This window comes from Dendropsophus ebraccatus, chromosome 5 (genome assembly GCF_027789765.1).
Source record: "Dendropsophus ebraccatus isolate aDenEbr1 chromosome 5, aDenEbr1.pat, whole genome shotgun sequence".
Lineage (NCBI taxonomy): Eukaryota > Metazoa > Chordata > Amphibia > Anura > Hylidae > Dendropsophus > Dendropsophus ebraccatus.
In genome coordinates, this window is record NC_091458.1 from 91,459,148 (window position 1) to 91,476,907 (window position 17,760).

At 39.7% G+C, this 17,760-nt stretch overlaps 1 protein-coding gene across 1 annotated transcript in view; it reads right to left on the reverse strand.

Annotated features, from left to right (window-relative positions):
* Positions 1 to 17,760, reverse strand: part of ITGBL1 (integrin subunit beta like 1) — a 175,608-nt gene that overhangs the window by 120,246 nt on the left and 37,602 nt on the right. The window contains exons 3-4 of the mRNA XM_069970707.1: positions 5,990 to 6,136; positions 5,035 to 5,157 (exon numbers count right to left, since the gene is read on the reverse strand). Of these exons, the coding sequence (XP_069826808.1) occupies positions 5,035 to 5,157; positions 5,990 to 6,136 (270 nt within the window). The remainder of the gene's footprint in view (positions 1 to 5,034; positions 5,158 to 5,989; positions 6,137 to 17,760) is intronic.

The window sequence follows — 17,760 nt, forward strand, 5'->3', positions numbered from 1 at the left end:
ATTCTCTCTACATAGAACTTGTATACCTTGTTGACAAAGGTCATGTCAAGTAGCAATTTTGCACTTTGGCAGGTTTTTGCTTTTACGCAGTTTACCGTGAGAGGAATCAGGAATGTGATAATTTCATAGTTTGGGTAATATGCGCGGTGATAACAAATATGTTTATTTATTTATTCATTTATTTATTTATTTTATAAAATGGGAAAAAGGGGTAATTTTAACTTTTAGTCCCCCTGAGGGACTTTTATTATTACTGTGCTGATCGTTCATGAAGATCAGGGCAGTATAATTAAGCCTTTTCCGCACGAGGACGTAACCATATGTCCTCGCCCAAGCTCGGCGACCCCGCTCTGAACCGCCGCCGTCTTGGGTGCAGCATGTAGCCTGAGGCCGCAGCTATTAGCGGGCACGGTCCAATCGCCGTGCCCGCTAATTGAGTCTTCAGATGCAGCTGTCAAAGTTGACAGCTGCATCTGAAGACTTCAGAGCAGCTTTTCCCTGGTGTCTAGTGGGGAGATCGCTCCCCCGTGACGTTGTCACGGAGGAGCGATCTCCGTGACTGATGCCAGCTGGGGTCTGCGCCGTAATGCCAATCTCATCGATCTATGCTGCATATCTATGCAGCATAGATCTGAATGAGAGATCAGTGTACTTATACTAGAAGTCCCCCAAGGGGGCTTCTAGTATCAGTGTAAAAGTTAAAAATAAAGTGTCATTATTAATAAAAAGCCCCCTCCCCTAATAAAAGTCAGAATCACCCCCCTTTTCCCACTTTATAAATAAAAATAAATAAATAAATAAACATGTTTGGTACCGCCGCGTGCGTAATTGCCCAAAATATTAATTTATTACATTCCTGATCTGGCACGGTAAACGGCGTCAGCGCAAAAAAATCCCAAAGTGCAAAATTGCGCATTATTGGTCGCATCAAATCCAGAAAATTTTTAATAAAAAGCGATCAAAAAGTCGCATATGCGCAATCAAGATACCAATAGAAAGAACACTTCATGGCGCAAAAAATGACTCCTCACACAGCCCGATAGACCAAAGGATAAAAGCGCTATAAGCCTGGGAATGGAGCGATTTTAAGGAACATATATTTGTTAACAATGGTTTGAATTTTTTACAGGCCATCAGATAAAATAAAAGTTATACATGTGACATATCGTATGGCCTTTTAAGCACAAGGAGGAAAAAACAAAAACGCAAAAATGAAAATTGGCCTGGTCCTGAAGGGGTTAATACAGCACAGATCGATTAGATCAGTGCTGCATTGCTCTTGGCTGCTGCAGCCCAGATCTATAGATTACTGAGCCAGGATCAGTGTCAGTGCAGCGGGGTAAGAGGACACTGATCATCAGACCGTGTCTTTAGGGTGCCTTTATGCAGATTTATCTGACAGATTTTTAAGCCAAAGCCAGGAACAGACTATAAACGTGAAACAGGTTGTAAAGGAAAGACTAAGATTTCTTCTTTTTCAAATCCAACTCTAGATTTGGCTTCAAAATCTGTCAGATAAATCTATCTGTGTAAAGGCACCCTATTAGCAGCCAGGAGTGTGGTGGTTCAGAGCAGGGCTGCCTTGCGACTCCTCTCTGAAGCCCCCCACCTGCAGCAGGACATACAGTTATATTCTGGTGCGGGAAGGGGTTAAAGGAGAACCCTAGGGAAAAGTAAAAATCCAGGATGGGTAGGGAGTGGTGGTAACATAATAGAGAATCTATACTTCCTGTCCCTCCTCAGCCACTCCTCATTGAAAGCCTCTGTTCTCCTGTTTCTCCTGGCTTCCTGTCTTGCCACAACCTGGCATGAACTCCCCTCCAGAGAGTACAGGAGTGTCCTGCTTCAATCACTGACTGGCTGAGTGGGCATCTCTGAGCTACAGTAGGTTGTGATGTCACAGGATCAGGAGCTTTAGGAGGCCAGTCGTCCATAAATGTTGATGCTGCCAGAGGCAACTTCTTTATTATGTTACCACCATCGGGGCTACATTACAATAATTTAAGTTCTGGGTACTTTTTTCTGCTATTTCCATCTGTGACTTCTGAAGAGATGGTGTTGTTTAAATGGTTGTGGTGTTTTAGATGCATTTAGAAATGTAACTTTTTAAAGTTTGCCAAATATCTGCCTGATCACAATCCACTCCATAGGAGATCAAGAAAATTGTGGAATCTGGAAAAGGGGGGGCAAAAGAAGCACACATAATAAATGCCCCACCACTCCTTTAGGTTTATTTATTCATCTAGTTTTAAAGTTATGTACTTTATTCAGCAGGGGATTTCTGATAATAGTTTTCTTTTAATTGAAAGAGGGACACAGATTAAACAGTATTACATTTTCTACATCACACTATATATTTATTTTTCATTTCACAGTGTTAGCTCAACAGTATCTGTTTAACTCTGTTAAAGGCATAAATATTTGCTTTAGTTTTTAATACTATAAATTATGGTTAAAAAAAATAAATAAATCCTTTTCAACAAAAGTAATGAGAAGAAGCAGCATGTACTTTCCATGAGTTCAATAGACAAACATTTATTTGATGACTTTCAGACGTATCTTTAATGTAAAGACTGCTTCCAACAAACAACAATGTATCTAGGCCAGTTTAAGGGTGTAAATAGAAATATATGAGTTATGAGCCATATTCTATAGGCTATGTTCACACAACATCAAAAAGACATCTGTTACTACCATGATTTATTTGACTTCAAAGCAGTGCAATGCAATGCAAAGTCTATGGAATGACAGACGTCCAATGTACAGAGTGTATAAAATGACAGGCATTGTCTGTCCAGACGTCCAAATAATGATCATGACAATTATTTTCGGATGTCTTGTGCAAACCTTTTTTTTGGAGTGCCCGGGGAAGGGGTGGATAAAAAAACAACATCCACTTACCTCCCTGACTCCCGTGCTGCCAATTGCATTCCCCCGCTCCGGTCCCCAGGCATTCTGAAAAAAGAGGTCCTGGCCGGACTACCTCTTTAAATAAATTTTGAGTTTCTATTTCCCTGTCAACAGTTCATTGGTTGTTTTCATTGGACCAACTTCGGTAGGCAATAACCACAGCACACCTTACAAGATGTGCCATTTTGGAGATACTTTGCCTAGTTGTCCACCCATTATATTTACTCAGATTATTGTGACTGTCCATTTTTCCTGCTTTGAACACATCATCTACACAAACTGTCTTTTAACTTGCTGCCTTATATATTTTACCATTTCACAGATGCAAATGTCATAAATAATTAGCGTTATTTACCTCCCCTCTAAGCAGTGTTATGGCTTTTCTGGGAGTAGCTTTGGCTGTCCAGTTTTGCAACATTTAAGGGGCCACAGGTTCCTACTACCTATGATAACCTCTTAACGACGGATAATATGTATAGTCATTATAATGTTTCTAAGAGGTTGTAGAGTGGGCTCACATTGTGGGCTTCTGGCTGCTATAAGAAGCTGGGGGCCGCCAATAGCCTGCCTGGAGTGTTCATTCCAAGAAAGCTATTTAACCATTTAGATGTCGCTGAAAAAACTGACATTATCATATAAATAGCCTTCACATAACTGCATTAGTGGTCCTCTGGCCAGATCAGCTCCCCAGAGCGAGATTACAGGGAGATGATTTAATGTTAGTGCAGCCCAAAGCCTCTGTGAGGCCTCTCCAGCAGGCTGAAGCAATGAATATGCCGATTTGAAGGATCAATGCAGTCTGTGTATTGCTCATAGAAGTCCCTTAGGGGGACTATAAATGTGTTAAATAAAAATAAAAATAAATTAAGTTTTTTAAAGGGGTTTTCCAATTAAAAGGTACTTGTAGCCTGACCACAGGGGACAAGTGAGAGATCTCAGGGGGTCCAACCATGCCCACGAGTGATCTCCAAATTGGCCCCCAGATTGGCCCTTTGTTTTGAATAAAACCGTGGGTTGGCACATGACCCGCAGCTCTATTGATTCTTCATGGAGCCGCGTACAGCACACAGATCTTTTTGTCAGCTTCATAGAAAATTAAAAGAGCTGCAGGTCACGTGATGACCCACAAATCTATGCAAAACAAAGGAGTCATGTGCCAATCTGAAGATAGCCGGGATGGCATGGAGGTCAGACCCCCCAACCCCCCAAAGGATTAGAATAATTTTAAGTGCATTTATTAATTTTTTTTTAAGTCTTTTTTTTAACTACCGTATTTTTCGGACTATAAGGCGCACCGGACTATAAGGCGCACCTTCAATTTTAGCCTGCTAAGTCATCCAGGTTCATATATAAGGCGCACCGGACTATAAGGCGCACCAGACTTCTGCATGGAGCATTGTGGCCACCATAGTTAGGAGCCTCAGTGCAGTACAGTGTTGCTCTATAACCTCTGGCCACTAGGTGGCGCTATTGAATGAAAGTCTGTGCCTGAAGCCTATGCCTGAGCCTGTATCCGGGCTGCAGAGAGCAGGGAGAGCGGGACAGCGAGAGAGCAGTACAGTGCTACAGCGGTACAGCGGGAGAGCGGGACAGCAGGACAGGCCTGCGGAGCCATGGGCCAGGAGTCCAGGTGAGGGAGCGCTGCGCTGTGCTGTGTGGCGGGGAGATGTGAGCTCAGCAGCCTATCTGCGCCATCAAGGCCGGAGCTGTCCCGGTCCATATATAAGGCGCACTGGACTATAAGGCGCACTTACAATTTCTTAGAAAATCATAGTATTTTAAGTGCGCCTTATAATCCGAAAAATACGGTAGTTAAATAAAATAAAAGTTAAAGTGGGTATCGTAATCACTGCAGCATATTTTATAAGAAAAATAATTGTATCATTACAAAGTACAATTTTGTATCACCAGAAATAAGACCTCATATGGAACTGTAGTGAAAAGTGCTATGGCCTTTTAAACATGCGGACATACAAATAAAAGATTTGGAAAAATTAAAATCGTCTTGGTGATTAAGGGGTTAATGAATAAACCTATGCAGTTTTTTTAAATTATATTTAGCATACTGGTTTACTTTTATTTAAACACATACAGTATACATGTAAACTAGTTATATCTACATACCACCACATATCTCTCCAGTTTCATCATCAATACATTCCCTGTCATCACATTCACAAAATTTTCCATATATTAGTCCGTTATTTTCTGAGTTTTCACATTTGCATCTTCCACACTGGCAGGTCCCTGGAAAAAAAAATTTGAATTGTAAAATAGTTTTTCAGAAACTGCTTAAAAGAAAGAAGGTCATGAATTTAAGATAAATAGTAACTGGGAAAGCTAAAGTGTCTATTTGGATCCCTGTTGCTGATGGTGCTAAAGTCCCCAAGGATGCCAAGGTGAAGTATTACCTGACACAAGAGCTGTGCGTCCTACCACTAATCTAAAACTGCTCCTAGGTACTGCCCACTGACTTCAGTACTCATGCACTACCAAGAGGCATGTGACTCTTGATAAATTCAGCAGTGCAAACCCAGGGAAAATTTAAAGTAAGTGCGGCACAAAAAAAAAAAAGACACCTATTGATGCATCTACCCCATAATCCCTCAAAATGTTTTTCACCGGTAAGCATGTACCACAAAACATTGCTGTAAAAATATATCAATAACAATTAATTTTTCCACACAGTAACATTTTGATAATGTAAAGAATAACAAATGTATATTGAAAGTTACTGTTTTATTTTACATATGCTCCAACAAAAAGTGTGCATCATTGCTGATTATTTGAATAATGCATCTTTTAAATGGAAAAAAAAAGAATTATGCACAGCTGGAGTTTATGTCAGTTCCTGAATGCTCACACAGTTATTTTTCTTATTAAATTACAGTATCTGAATTTCCTCTTAGAAATACGTGTACTGAAATAACCTATGTAGTAGCTTGGAATTTTTTGAAAAGTACATTGTGTACTAGTCTTGAAAGATCTTTTAATGATAATAATACACATAAAAGTTTGCAGTGACCTAGAAGTTACATTTTAGAGAACTTTGTGTTTTATGTATAAATGGCATGCAAACCTGCGTTTGAACAAATGACTCCTTGAGAATTTTTGCACATCTCATTGCTTTGCTTTCGTGTCAGGTCACAAGTAGCTGGGTATTGACAGGCTTCTCCAGACCAGCCAGAATCACACTGGCACTTTCCACAGTCACACATTCCGTGTCCTGAAAAAATAGACAAGCTTATTTTTAAAGCAAACACTAATTTCTGTTTTCCATTTTTTTCTGTGTATAAACAGAGCTTTTTGTACAGTAAATGTAATACTGTGCACAAATAAATAAGCAGTTGTGTCCTTTTAACATATTCTGGACCAGTATACATTTTCATACCATTTTTCCCTATAGGAAAATTTGTGGTCTACCATCCTTTTTTATATTTAGTGGGAAATGAAAAATGTATACTATTTAAAAGTCAATGGCAGAAGGTATACACTGGCATATTTCATGTTGGTGGTGTGGCTGTATGTAGTAAAGGACTTTAAGTTGCACCAATATACTGTATATCAGGTGTATTCAAGTGTGCACTTGATTAAGGCTGCATTCCCACGTGGAATGCATGTACTGGAGTCCCCCCGCGGCCGGACAGCATCTGTAATTAGATGCTGGGAGCGGGGGAGACTGTATTCATAAGCACCGCGCTGTAATGAATCAGCCGCACGGTGCTGTTACTACAGCGCGGCGCTTATAAATACAGTCTCCCCCAGCTCCCAGCATCTAATTACAGATGCTGTCCGATCGCGGGGGGACTCCGGTACATGCATTCCACGTCCGTGAGTCGTCAGGATCACGGAACGTGGGAATGCAGCCTAAGTTTAACAGATGTTTACATTATACCCATAGGTCCAGAACTTCATCTGCCAGAGGTGGCAGATTCTCAGGTCCATGAAGGGACAGCAACTTCTCTTTTGCAATTTTATTAAGTGTAACTTACCTAAGATTACACGCCTCTATTCACTGCTGGTATATACTTATGTGCACAGTATATTCACTGCTGGTAAATAATTATGTCTGCAGTAGAAACACTGCTGGTAAATAGTTATGTGTGCGGTATATTCATTGCTGAAGGTAGGAAGTACATTGGTATAATTTTTATAGGCTTGAGGCAGCGAAACTCCTAAACTACCACTCTTGAAAGTGTCAGATTCCGTATGGTTGTACAAAAATATTTTCATTGTAATTTTGATATGAATACCTTACAGTGAGGGAAGAATATGCTGGATAATGATGAAGATAATAATACTTTAGTGCTCACTGGCTCTTTTGATGTAGCAGTTTTACCCTAAAGAGCTTTTGTTTTACCTGTGACAATGAACCAGCTGTTACATACTGAATATTTTTATTACAGAATTTTAGACAGAATTTTCTTAAACAATTTTGACGTACAGAGACATCATCATGGGTTAAGGGATGTACAGAGGGGGCTCACAAGGCAAGCCCTCCCTGTACAGCACCGCTCCTGGCTGCTATCAGCAGCTGGGAACCCCGGCCATTAGCCAGCGCGGCACGATCGCTGTATTGGCTAATTAATCATTTAAATGCCACTGTGAAAACTGACAGCGGCATTTAAATGGCTTGAAAAAGCCATCTCCTAGGGTCTAGTGGCAATCCCTGCTTCCTGCTGGGCTGGGGGTCAGTGCCACAATGATGTTAATCCACCACCCATAGTAATCAAACACTGATCTCAGAAGTAGTGAAGTACATAAGTACTAAATTGATTTCTATGAGATATTAGATCAGTTATAATAGAATTCTTCCAGGACAGAACTTCAAGTTACTGGAGAGAGAGAGAAAAAGGGTTAAACATTTAAATCACCCCCTTTTCCCATTTTTAAATACAAATATATAAAAATATTTCCTATCAATGCATCCGTGACCAGCCAAACTATTAAATTATCACATTCCTGATCTCGCTTGGTAAAAGTCAGTATTGCAAAAACCCCTAGATATTTGGTCACTTCAAATCTGGAAAAATTATAACAAACAGTGAACAAAAAGTTGCAATATACAAAAGCAGGGTACCGATAGAAAGTACAGATCATGGTGCAAAAATGATGCCTCAAATAGCTCCATATACCAAAAAATAAAAGCTTTATAAGGATCAGAATATAATTTAAAATGGTATAATTTTTGGCATTCATATATGAATGACAAACTGTAAGGATTGTCTTTTAAGGATTACTGACAGACTCAAAATGAGTCAATAGTGCAGCCAGGCAGTAAGGAAAGCTAAGTGGATGCTGGCCTTCATATCGTAGAAATACAGGGTAAGTCAAAAGTCTCAGGACAACCTTTTATCTGAAAAAGAGACAGGGAAAATTAAATATCTCAATACCCCAGCAAGTAATGGGTATGGGGCTATTCTTTAGGCTATGCTAGGAACATGGCCACCATCTTAAAAAGCCACCATACTGGATCAAGGGCAAGTTTTTCCAATGGCAAGGTGGTCATGTAGCATATCAAAGAAGAATAGACTTGTCTCAGAAATAAATATTGATCTGGTTGGGTCCAGGAGTATTAAGACAGTGACACAATTTTCAGAATGTACTTACATACACCACCACAATAAATCTGAAACTAAGCCATCAATATGTGAATGAAGTCTAGACTTTCAGCCTTTATTTAAGGGGTAACTAAACCATTGCATTAAAGGAAACGGCGACATTATAGTGTACAGTACTGACAGCGGCTTCCTGTGTGCCTCACAGTGTTGATATCAGGTACTCCTCCAGGTTGTTCTATCCTGCTCTATATACTGAATGGTGATTCAGTCCATAAGATGGCTGAGCATGAAGGAGCATGTGACCATGCCTTATCCTCAGTGTCTTCCACCGAGCCTGTATATGCCAATGGACACACAGGGAGGGACATGGTCACAGGCGCCCTCATGCTCGGCCATCTTATAGACAGGTTCACCACAGAGCAGGGCAGCACAGCCTGGAGGAGGGGAGTCTAATATTAGCTTTATGAGGTACACAGGGAGCTGCTGTCAGTATATACAGTGAGTACACTTACTAATACTGTACACTGAACTATTTTATTATAAAGTGGCCAACACCTTTAACAAATTTAGGAGTTCAGCCATTTTTTACACAGGACTTTTGACCATTTTCACAGGCTCAAAAGTAACAGCACGAACTAACATTTATAAATGCTCTGACAGAATTGTTAACACATGAATGCAAATTTTTTATAGTCTATGTCTGCCTTAAGTCTGGAAAACATGGGCATCGCCAAATGCATCTGCTTCTACTGCAGCTGGCCTTTTCTCATTTTAAAACCAAGGATCCTCTGACTGTCTGGTATGCTAGTGTCATCCTTCAATAGTATCTTTGAGTTTATGGCAAACATAGTTAATAGTAGAAAAGGTTAAAAGGAAGTATGTTTAGAACAAAAAAGTGTGACCTTTAAACTATGCTGCTGTTATAATATATAGAAATCCGCAGCAAGTTTGTGTTTTCTATACTTGATGTTTTGGTTATATGTATATAATAAGGTCAGTTATCATGTTAAAATAATTATGTTTTGTGAAAAAATCTCATTACATAAACCTCAAACAGCTACAGTATGTTATATTTTTTATCCACATTGTAATATGAAGCCTTTGCCTGAGGTCACAGTATAGAACATAAAAAGGTCAAGCATATTGTAAGTAATGGTAAAACACTTCCCTTATGATATGGTAGGAAGCTTAAATAAAACATTTTTCGTAAATGCTGTTCTCTACAATGTAATCTCCATAGAAGAAATAGACTAAAATGATTAGCCCAAGGCCAAAGCCATATTGTACATTATACTTGATTCCTCTTTCTAAAAGAAAATAAACATCAATCTGCAAGTTACTTTTGTATGTGTGTGTGTGTGGGGGGGGGGGGTTGGCATTAAACTGCAGAAGGTCCATTCTTTGTTATTAGTCCAAATTTGCTACCATTACATAGGACCTCTTGTGTTGTTTTCCACAAATCAAACAACTTTAACCCCTTAACCCACCATCGCAAACTATTATGGCATGGTGCTGTTAAGGGTGTATGGAATAAGCTCGGGAGCTGCATTCAGCAGCAGCCACTGCTAATAGGCTGCACGTGATGATTGATCTATCTATTAACTGTTTAACTACCACTGCCAAAGCTAAGAGCAGCATTAAAACATTGTAAATGTGCATCAGTGGTAGTACAGTTAGATGGATTGGCTGCCTGTGTCATGATTGCAGACAGCTAATCTGTTAGGCCTCCGTGGCTGCCATGACTGATGCATTGCTACAGACTTCCATAGGCAGACTCTGACAATAGAGTGCCAATCTGATGGATCAGTGTAATAAAATATAAATAAACAAAATATACATGTTTAGTATTGCCATGTGCAAACTTATCCAAACTATGGAAATATAATTTATTCTACACAGGGAAGTGTATATGGGGTAAAAATGCTAGAATTGTGGGTGATTTTGTCACATTACATGCTGGAAATAAATAAATAAATAAATAAAAAACACAACAAAAAGTACTATCTGCATTAAAATTGCATCAATAAAAAGGATTCACAAGATATTTTATGAAAAAAATCAAGAATGTCTGTCTGGTCAGTGCATATAAATAATGGTTTCAGGAAGCACTTCTCTGATTGAACTAATGAAACTAGGGTGCCAGACCCCTGTGGTATACTTCACTGTCACCAAATAGTTTCCAGAATAGAAAGATGAGTCATCATAACAATTTGCATTTATTTGCATGTATCAACATTGTAAACAAAGGTGGATACTTAATATACAGTAAGTAGAGTAATTCTGCTAAGCTGGAGTAGCCAGTAGTGAGTGGAAAAGTGGAGAAGAGTTGTGTATTTCACACATTCACTGTGCCAACTGAAAGCCGCTACACTACTTGTCCACTTTTTTCTATGTTAGTGCGACTTGGCCCTTGAAGTACAAAAGCACACTGTTTATAGTGGATGTAAAACACGAGTTTAAGATCAAAACCGATTTTATTTTATCCTGTTAGAAATATTGCAGTGCAAAGCTGGCATAGTACGCAACAAATGTGACTCATGCTGTTAAAACAGAACACGGGAGGACCTCAAGAAGACAATGATAAATTAACTTCATCCATCAACACAGCTGAGATAGGAGGATCTATATTAATAATATACTGTTTTCTCAAAAATTAAAAAAGCTAATTTTCTGATAACCTGCTAGCACAATTCTTCAACAGCTAAATAGCAAAACATATAAATGTCATCACCACATTGTATTCCACATACAATTAACTAAATTATTAACTAACAAGCTTTTACCACTTTGACTATTATAATCATTTTGTATAATATAAGTACATAAATAATACATATTTGTGCTAAGCCAAAAGACAGTGAATCAATCCATCCATAAATAAGTTAAACAATCCAAAAATCAAATGTATTCTTAATTTTGCAGAATTGAATTCAAATTTTTGTGACTCAGTTCAGGTAAATCTGTATAGAAGCAGGAACTCGTCTCAAAAACGGAAGTCCCTGCTCCTGAACTTACTATGCATCAAGGTAAACATTGCATTGTCTCACTGCTAAGTTTATATGCACAGAGATAAGTGACTAAAGGCAGAAAACTAAGTTAGTAAGGAGCATCACTGATATCTGCATGGCCCATGGAGGTAGCTGGTGATGCTATGCACTAACTCCCTATAATACCTGCATTGGGGGCTCTATTCCTATTCCAGCAACTGTAGTGCTGAATCCAAATCGGCTGTTTAATCTGAAACAGCCAATTCAATTAAAATCCTAATAGATATTTGATTATGTCTTTAACAATAAATTGAAATAATTACTTAGGGGGACATTTATTATATGTCATGGCCAGGCCATTTTCTGGTGCAGAGGGCCCACTTGCGCATAAATCTATTCGCAAGAGCTTGTTTTGCAAATAATATATTCTCAAGTGGACTCTCTGGCGCCAGAGGAGCAGGAAGGGGGCATAACCTGGGGTGTGGCAGCACGCAGAGGGGGCACAGCCTCTGCGTGCGCCACATTTAACATTTTTATCGCAATGCGATCACGGGGGGGAGATCCGTACCACTAGACACCAGGGACATGAGGTCTGAACCCCTTCAATGCAGCTGTCAGGTTTGACAGCTGCATTGAAGTGCTTAATTAGCCGGCGCGGCAACAGGACCGCCGCCGGCTAATAGAGGCACTGCCCGGCTGCAGATTGCAGCCGGGAGCGGTGCCGTTCACAGCGGGGTCCCGTCGTGGCACCATGACGTACCAGGTACGTCATGGGTCGCTAAGGGGTTAATCCAAGATCTGTCCTGTGGTCCATTTGGCAGGTGATGCAGTTATTGTCATAAAAAAAAAAAAAAAAAATTTAAACTTACAGCCCCGTACCCTACAGGTGTGGCTTAGAATTTCTGTGCCCAAACTTTCCACCACCCCTCTGTCCCTCCTCCCCACCCTCTTCATCATTAGGAATGCCACTGGAACATTTTCTCCATGCTCCTCATGATGAGGAGGGCGGGGAGGAGGGACAGAGAGGTTATGCCAGCCTAATGCATATACAATCTAGGCCACTCCTGTAGGGCACAGGTTTAAAAGTTGTTTTTTAGGACAATAACTGCATCACCTGCCGAACGGACCCCAGGACAGATCTTGGATTAAAAGCAGCTATCTGAAGGTACAAGCGGTTTGGGGGGGGGGGGGTCAGATTGTGGGAACAGAGTCACTTTAGTAGTACAGACAGAGTACAGGCAGCAATATATTTTTATACAGTACAGTACTCACATACGTGGCAGTCTCAGACAAGAAAGAGCGAACTGAGCATGGATGTCTCTATTTAATATCAATGACAGTGGCCATTTGAGGGATAATGGGGGTCTCAGCGCATGGACCTTTACTGATTAAAACTTCTAATGTGTCTCTATAACATGTCAGCTGTGGAAATCCTTTACTCTCTTAACTCCCCTATAAAAGTAATGGTCAAATCCAACTAGTACACTGAATTCCCTTTATAACAGAGATGATGATGCTCTCTTTTTACTTTATACTAATCCCTTCATGACCAAGGTCATTGGTGCCCGGATGTCCCCGTCAAATGAATGCAATGTCCCTCCCCGCCTTCTAAGAGATATAATGCTTTTATTTTTCCACCTACAGGGCTGGTTTGGGAGTCGTTTTGCGCCATGATCTCTTGTTTTTATTAATATCATATTGGTGCTGTCAGGGATGAGGGGCCACAGTATAATTTTGGGACACAGAGAAGATAGGGTTAATGTGAATTCTCATGGATACATGATTTATAAAATGCTGATGTTGTTTATCAGGTTGGGTCACTCTGACCCATCCTGAGGACACTTATCTATGTTCTGGTCTGCAGAACATTGATAGAGAGCTACAGAGACATAATAATTGGAGATAACTTGACTAAATAAGCAGTAATAAACTGATTAGCGGGGAATTGATCAATATCAACCTTTAATCAACCACGTTGGATGTTATTCTTATTGATTTCCCTTATTCTGCAAATAAGTTGTTTAGTCGTGTTGATCATATTACGCATGACGAGATACTATCACATGACTTCATCTATGGAAAATACCTAAAGATCTTGTGTTAATGTTTGATGAAGTGTACACCCTGCGAGGGGTATAAAAGAAGATGACTTTGTATCAATAAACATGCTGCTACTCAGATCCATCTCGAGTTGTCTGCATCCTTCTCGGCCGAGTCGCCCCTTCAATCTGGCTACCATCCAATATACCTGAAGGTCTTACCCAAAGACCACCCTAACAGTGTAAAAGAAAAATTTGGATTGCTTTTTATAATTTTTTTTCCAGATGTAATAAAAAAAATCAGCAATCCTGGTGTTTTATTTTTTTACCGTCTACGCAGTTCACCATCCGGGAATAATAATGTTATATTTTAATAGGATATGTAATATGTTTGTTTGTTTTTTTCATTTTTTTTATAATGGGCAAGGAGGTATTCTAAACTTTTATTTGGGGGGGGGGTTATAAGGGTTTTTTTTTATACTTTTAAAAACTTTTATTTTTTAATTACACTTTTTTTACACTTCTATTTTACTGTAAAACATGCAATCATTAGATTGCATATACTGATCTATGCTATGCCATAGCAAGCATAGATCAGTGTTATCAGTGATCTGTGTATAGAGTCTGCCTCAGAGCAGACTATGCACAGATGGCCCATCCAACAGGACAGAGGTAAGTGGTTTACCCCTGCCTGTCGGTACAAGTGATGAGGACCCCTGCAGCATGGCTTTTTCCAGTACTACACAAAATCTACATTTTTTTCAGATATTTTCTAAGTGCATGAAAAATTACATGACTTATAAAAAACAACTCCAAAACATCTACATACAGTGAAAAAACATACTAATTCTCTTCTTAAGGAAAATACCCAAATAAAAGGAAACAGATTGTTTTAGTTTGTTCTGGTGCACGGTACATATTTTTTCACAACCTTAAAAACAATGAGTAAGTGTGGGTGGCATAAATGAAATAATCAGCCCCTTCATGCTGTTTTTCTCACAAACATACATTTAAGTGGCATCGTATCACAGATACCTAATAGATTCTGGCCTAACAGTCATGTAAATTAAGTTGCTGTTTAAACTAGTAGGAACATTGAAGGTCTGGGGGTGTATATATCTCATATCTCCACTTGACAGAATACACACACCTACTCAAATATCCTAGCTACAAGTGGAAAAACAAATTATAATGAGCCTACAATGCATAAATCTTTGTAGATTTGTAACAAATGCTTAAAACATACAGAATAGAATATATCGGTACTCTCCCTCAGAAGAGACAGTATATGGCTATGTTCCCACTTTGGAAACAGCAGGGGAGCACAGCCATTAAAAAAAAAAAAAACACGGCCTCTAATAATGGTCATGAACATTATTAGTGGCTGTTTATTTAACAAAATGGCTGTGTTTCCCCCACTATGTTCCCAAAGTGGGAACATATCCAAGGAGGGTACAGAAGAGCCTAGTTTTGTGTTATCCTGTTAACTTTTTATATGTTCAAATATATCAGTCTATAAATACTGTTATTTATAATAATAATTCATAATAAATAATTATAATTATTATAAATAATCAAGCCACACAGTTTACAAACAAAAATCACATAAAATAATGTTGCTCTTAAATAATACCAAAACAGTAACATGTATGTCATAACTATACTACTATACTACAGAAAAAAAGCAGAGCTCCTCATGGAGTAGTAACGTCCGGTTTAATAAAGAAAAAAAGCTGGAAATAATAATTTTGCTTTCCCTAAGGGGTTGTGGTATCCAGAGTCCCAACACCCACAAGCACGTATTGAACAATGTGTTCACCACACCTCTTGTTATCCACCGGTGGAGTAGTCTTCATACAGGGCACAGCCCGGGTTCCCAATAAGGATTGGTGCAAATATCGAGACAATGGATCCATAAAGAAAAGCATAACCTGAAGATTGTGCTACTGATGATGGGACACCATCATAAGTCCAATATATTGTGCGGCAATAGCTTTATTTTGCCTTGCTATAACACGTTTCGGGGTTCTACATCTACAAATGGTCTTAAAAATAGACAATCTGTAGAATTTTTTAGCAATAAGAAGGAGTCAGTCCTTGTGATACACAGTCAGTAGTTCCAAGGGATACTTTATTCAAAGATTATGCCAGTGACAACGCGTTTCAAGTGTCAACGACCGGTCCGGTCTCAAAACCACTGGCATAATTCTGTTAATACATTTTATGATATTTTATATCACTACTACCCCTTGGACTTGCACCTGTTTTACCTGCCTTAGAGTGGAGGAGGATACTGTTTGTCTTTAATCCCTGTGGGGATTAGTCGGGAGTGGCTGCAGTACTAAGTCACTTAAAAATATTGGATTATCCGTCCAAGATGACGTTAGGTCTGTCGGGGGGGGATAGGGCTGGATCCAATGCAGTAAAAAGGTGAAGATGGTAGTAGTGGTGGTGCTCATGGCAGGTAAATACAAATACAGTATAGAAGAATTCCTGGCACTCACCAATTCAATTATCTGCATTTTTATTCACATTCCAGTGAGCAGATCAGAAGTCATAGGACTTGTTTGGGCGAGTAGGCCTTCATCAAATTGCAAGTTGATGAAGGCCTGTGTGCTGAAAGCACTGCATAAAATGCATTGGTAAGTGCCGGAAATTCTTCTATATTGTACTGGTCACTCTTAGCTATTTTTAAGCCAGTCACAGGAGTGAATGGAGAAGTGGCCATGTAAGCATACTACCTTCCAACTCACATTCTGGAAATCCCTGGTGGTCTCCATCAGTTGGACCCATAGAAATCCCACATTTTTCACAAATCCTGTGGGCCTTTAAGGTAATCCAGCCTAAATGTTGTAGATCCTATTGTTACGGTTGTTGAAGCTCCATACTAATGTATTATCACATTAGTGGTAATCTCTGAGGCTCAAAGGAGGATTTTCAGAGATCCCTACTGTGTAATGTTGCTAAGTCCCGTTACTCATCTTTTGCTGCACCACCGCCATGCTCCTCTCAACTCTGCTGTGTTCTGCGCTGGTCCTGGGGCTGCTCATTCTCATGTCTTCTTCCTCCTTCTGGTCCCTGCTCCAATGGTGCCTCTGACCACTAAGGTGTGCATATGACCAACTGCTCTGGATTTATAGACAGTTTGTAGCCACCTGCTACTGCCATCTGCCAATCCAGAACCACCTACACCTATTTAAACTAGTTCCATCTGCCTCTCCTTGCCTGAGCGTTGTTGTATTTCTGCTGTGTTTCTTCTATTCTGCTGATTTTCCATGAATTCTGACCTGTGCCTGTTTTTTGGATTATGCTTACTGTCCGAACTCTTCACTTGCCTGACTATGATAACCATGTCATCCCTTGTACTGTGCTGACTTTCCTGTTGTCCAACCGACTTGCTGACCATGATTACTTAACCTGTTCCCCCATGCCTTGCACCTGCTCTTTCTGATCCTTCCAAACCAGCTGCTACTCACACTGGGACCACACTTGTGGAGCGACCTAGTGTCCTTTAGCCACAGAAGTCCCCCAGGATAAAGGGTGAAGACATAGAGAGCACTTAGACATCACTCTCTATGTGATCCAAAGCCAAACCAGTTGAGTATCATAGCATGTCCAAACTGGCGGTCTGTTACACATTGAAAGGAAGTTAGGTTTAAGAAACTGACACCATGTGGGAGTCACTTGCCCTATTTGCCTTAATCATTATTAGTTAAATAGGAATGTTGTGTAGTTAGTGTAATTTACAGGTACACTCGCCAGTATTATTGTTTCAATCCTTGCTATATCAAAGTATAAAGTAAAAAAGAAGGAACTCCTTAACTAAAAGTTTATTAGATATGCGTTAAAAAATAAACAGTTTACACTAAGTGATAATTATTTACAGTGAAAATATCTCCAAATTATATAAAGCCAATGTGAAGGCTACTTGTCAGTATGTCCAGTCTTGCTTAGGAAAAATCTGCCAGTCTCCACAGATATTAGTTCCACAATTTTCGCATCTAAGACGTCCTGACCACTATCGGCTACCAACGTGTGCCGATGCACAAAAATACGCCTCCTCTTAGTCTAAGACCATTGTTTAACTAGTTCAGACTACTGAAATGTACTGACAACTTGAGCGCACACTGTGAAGCAACCCCTCTTAGGACGATCTTCCCGTGCCCCGCTAGACCTAAACAATGGATTTATGTCCAAATACCTTACCTATCGGGTCGGACATTATCCTATTGGTCGCAACCATAAGGGCACAGTGAGTACGGT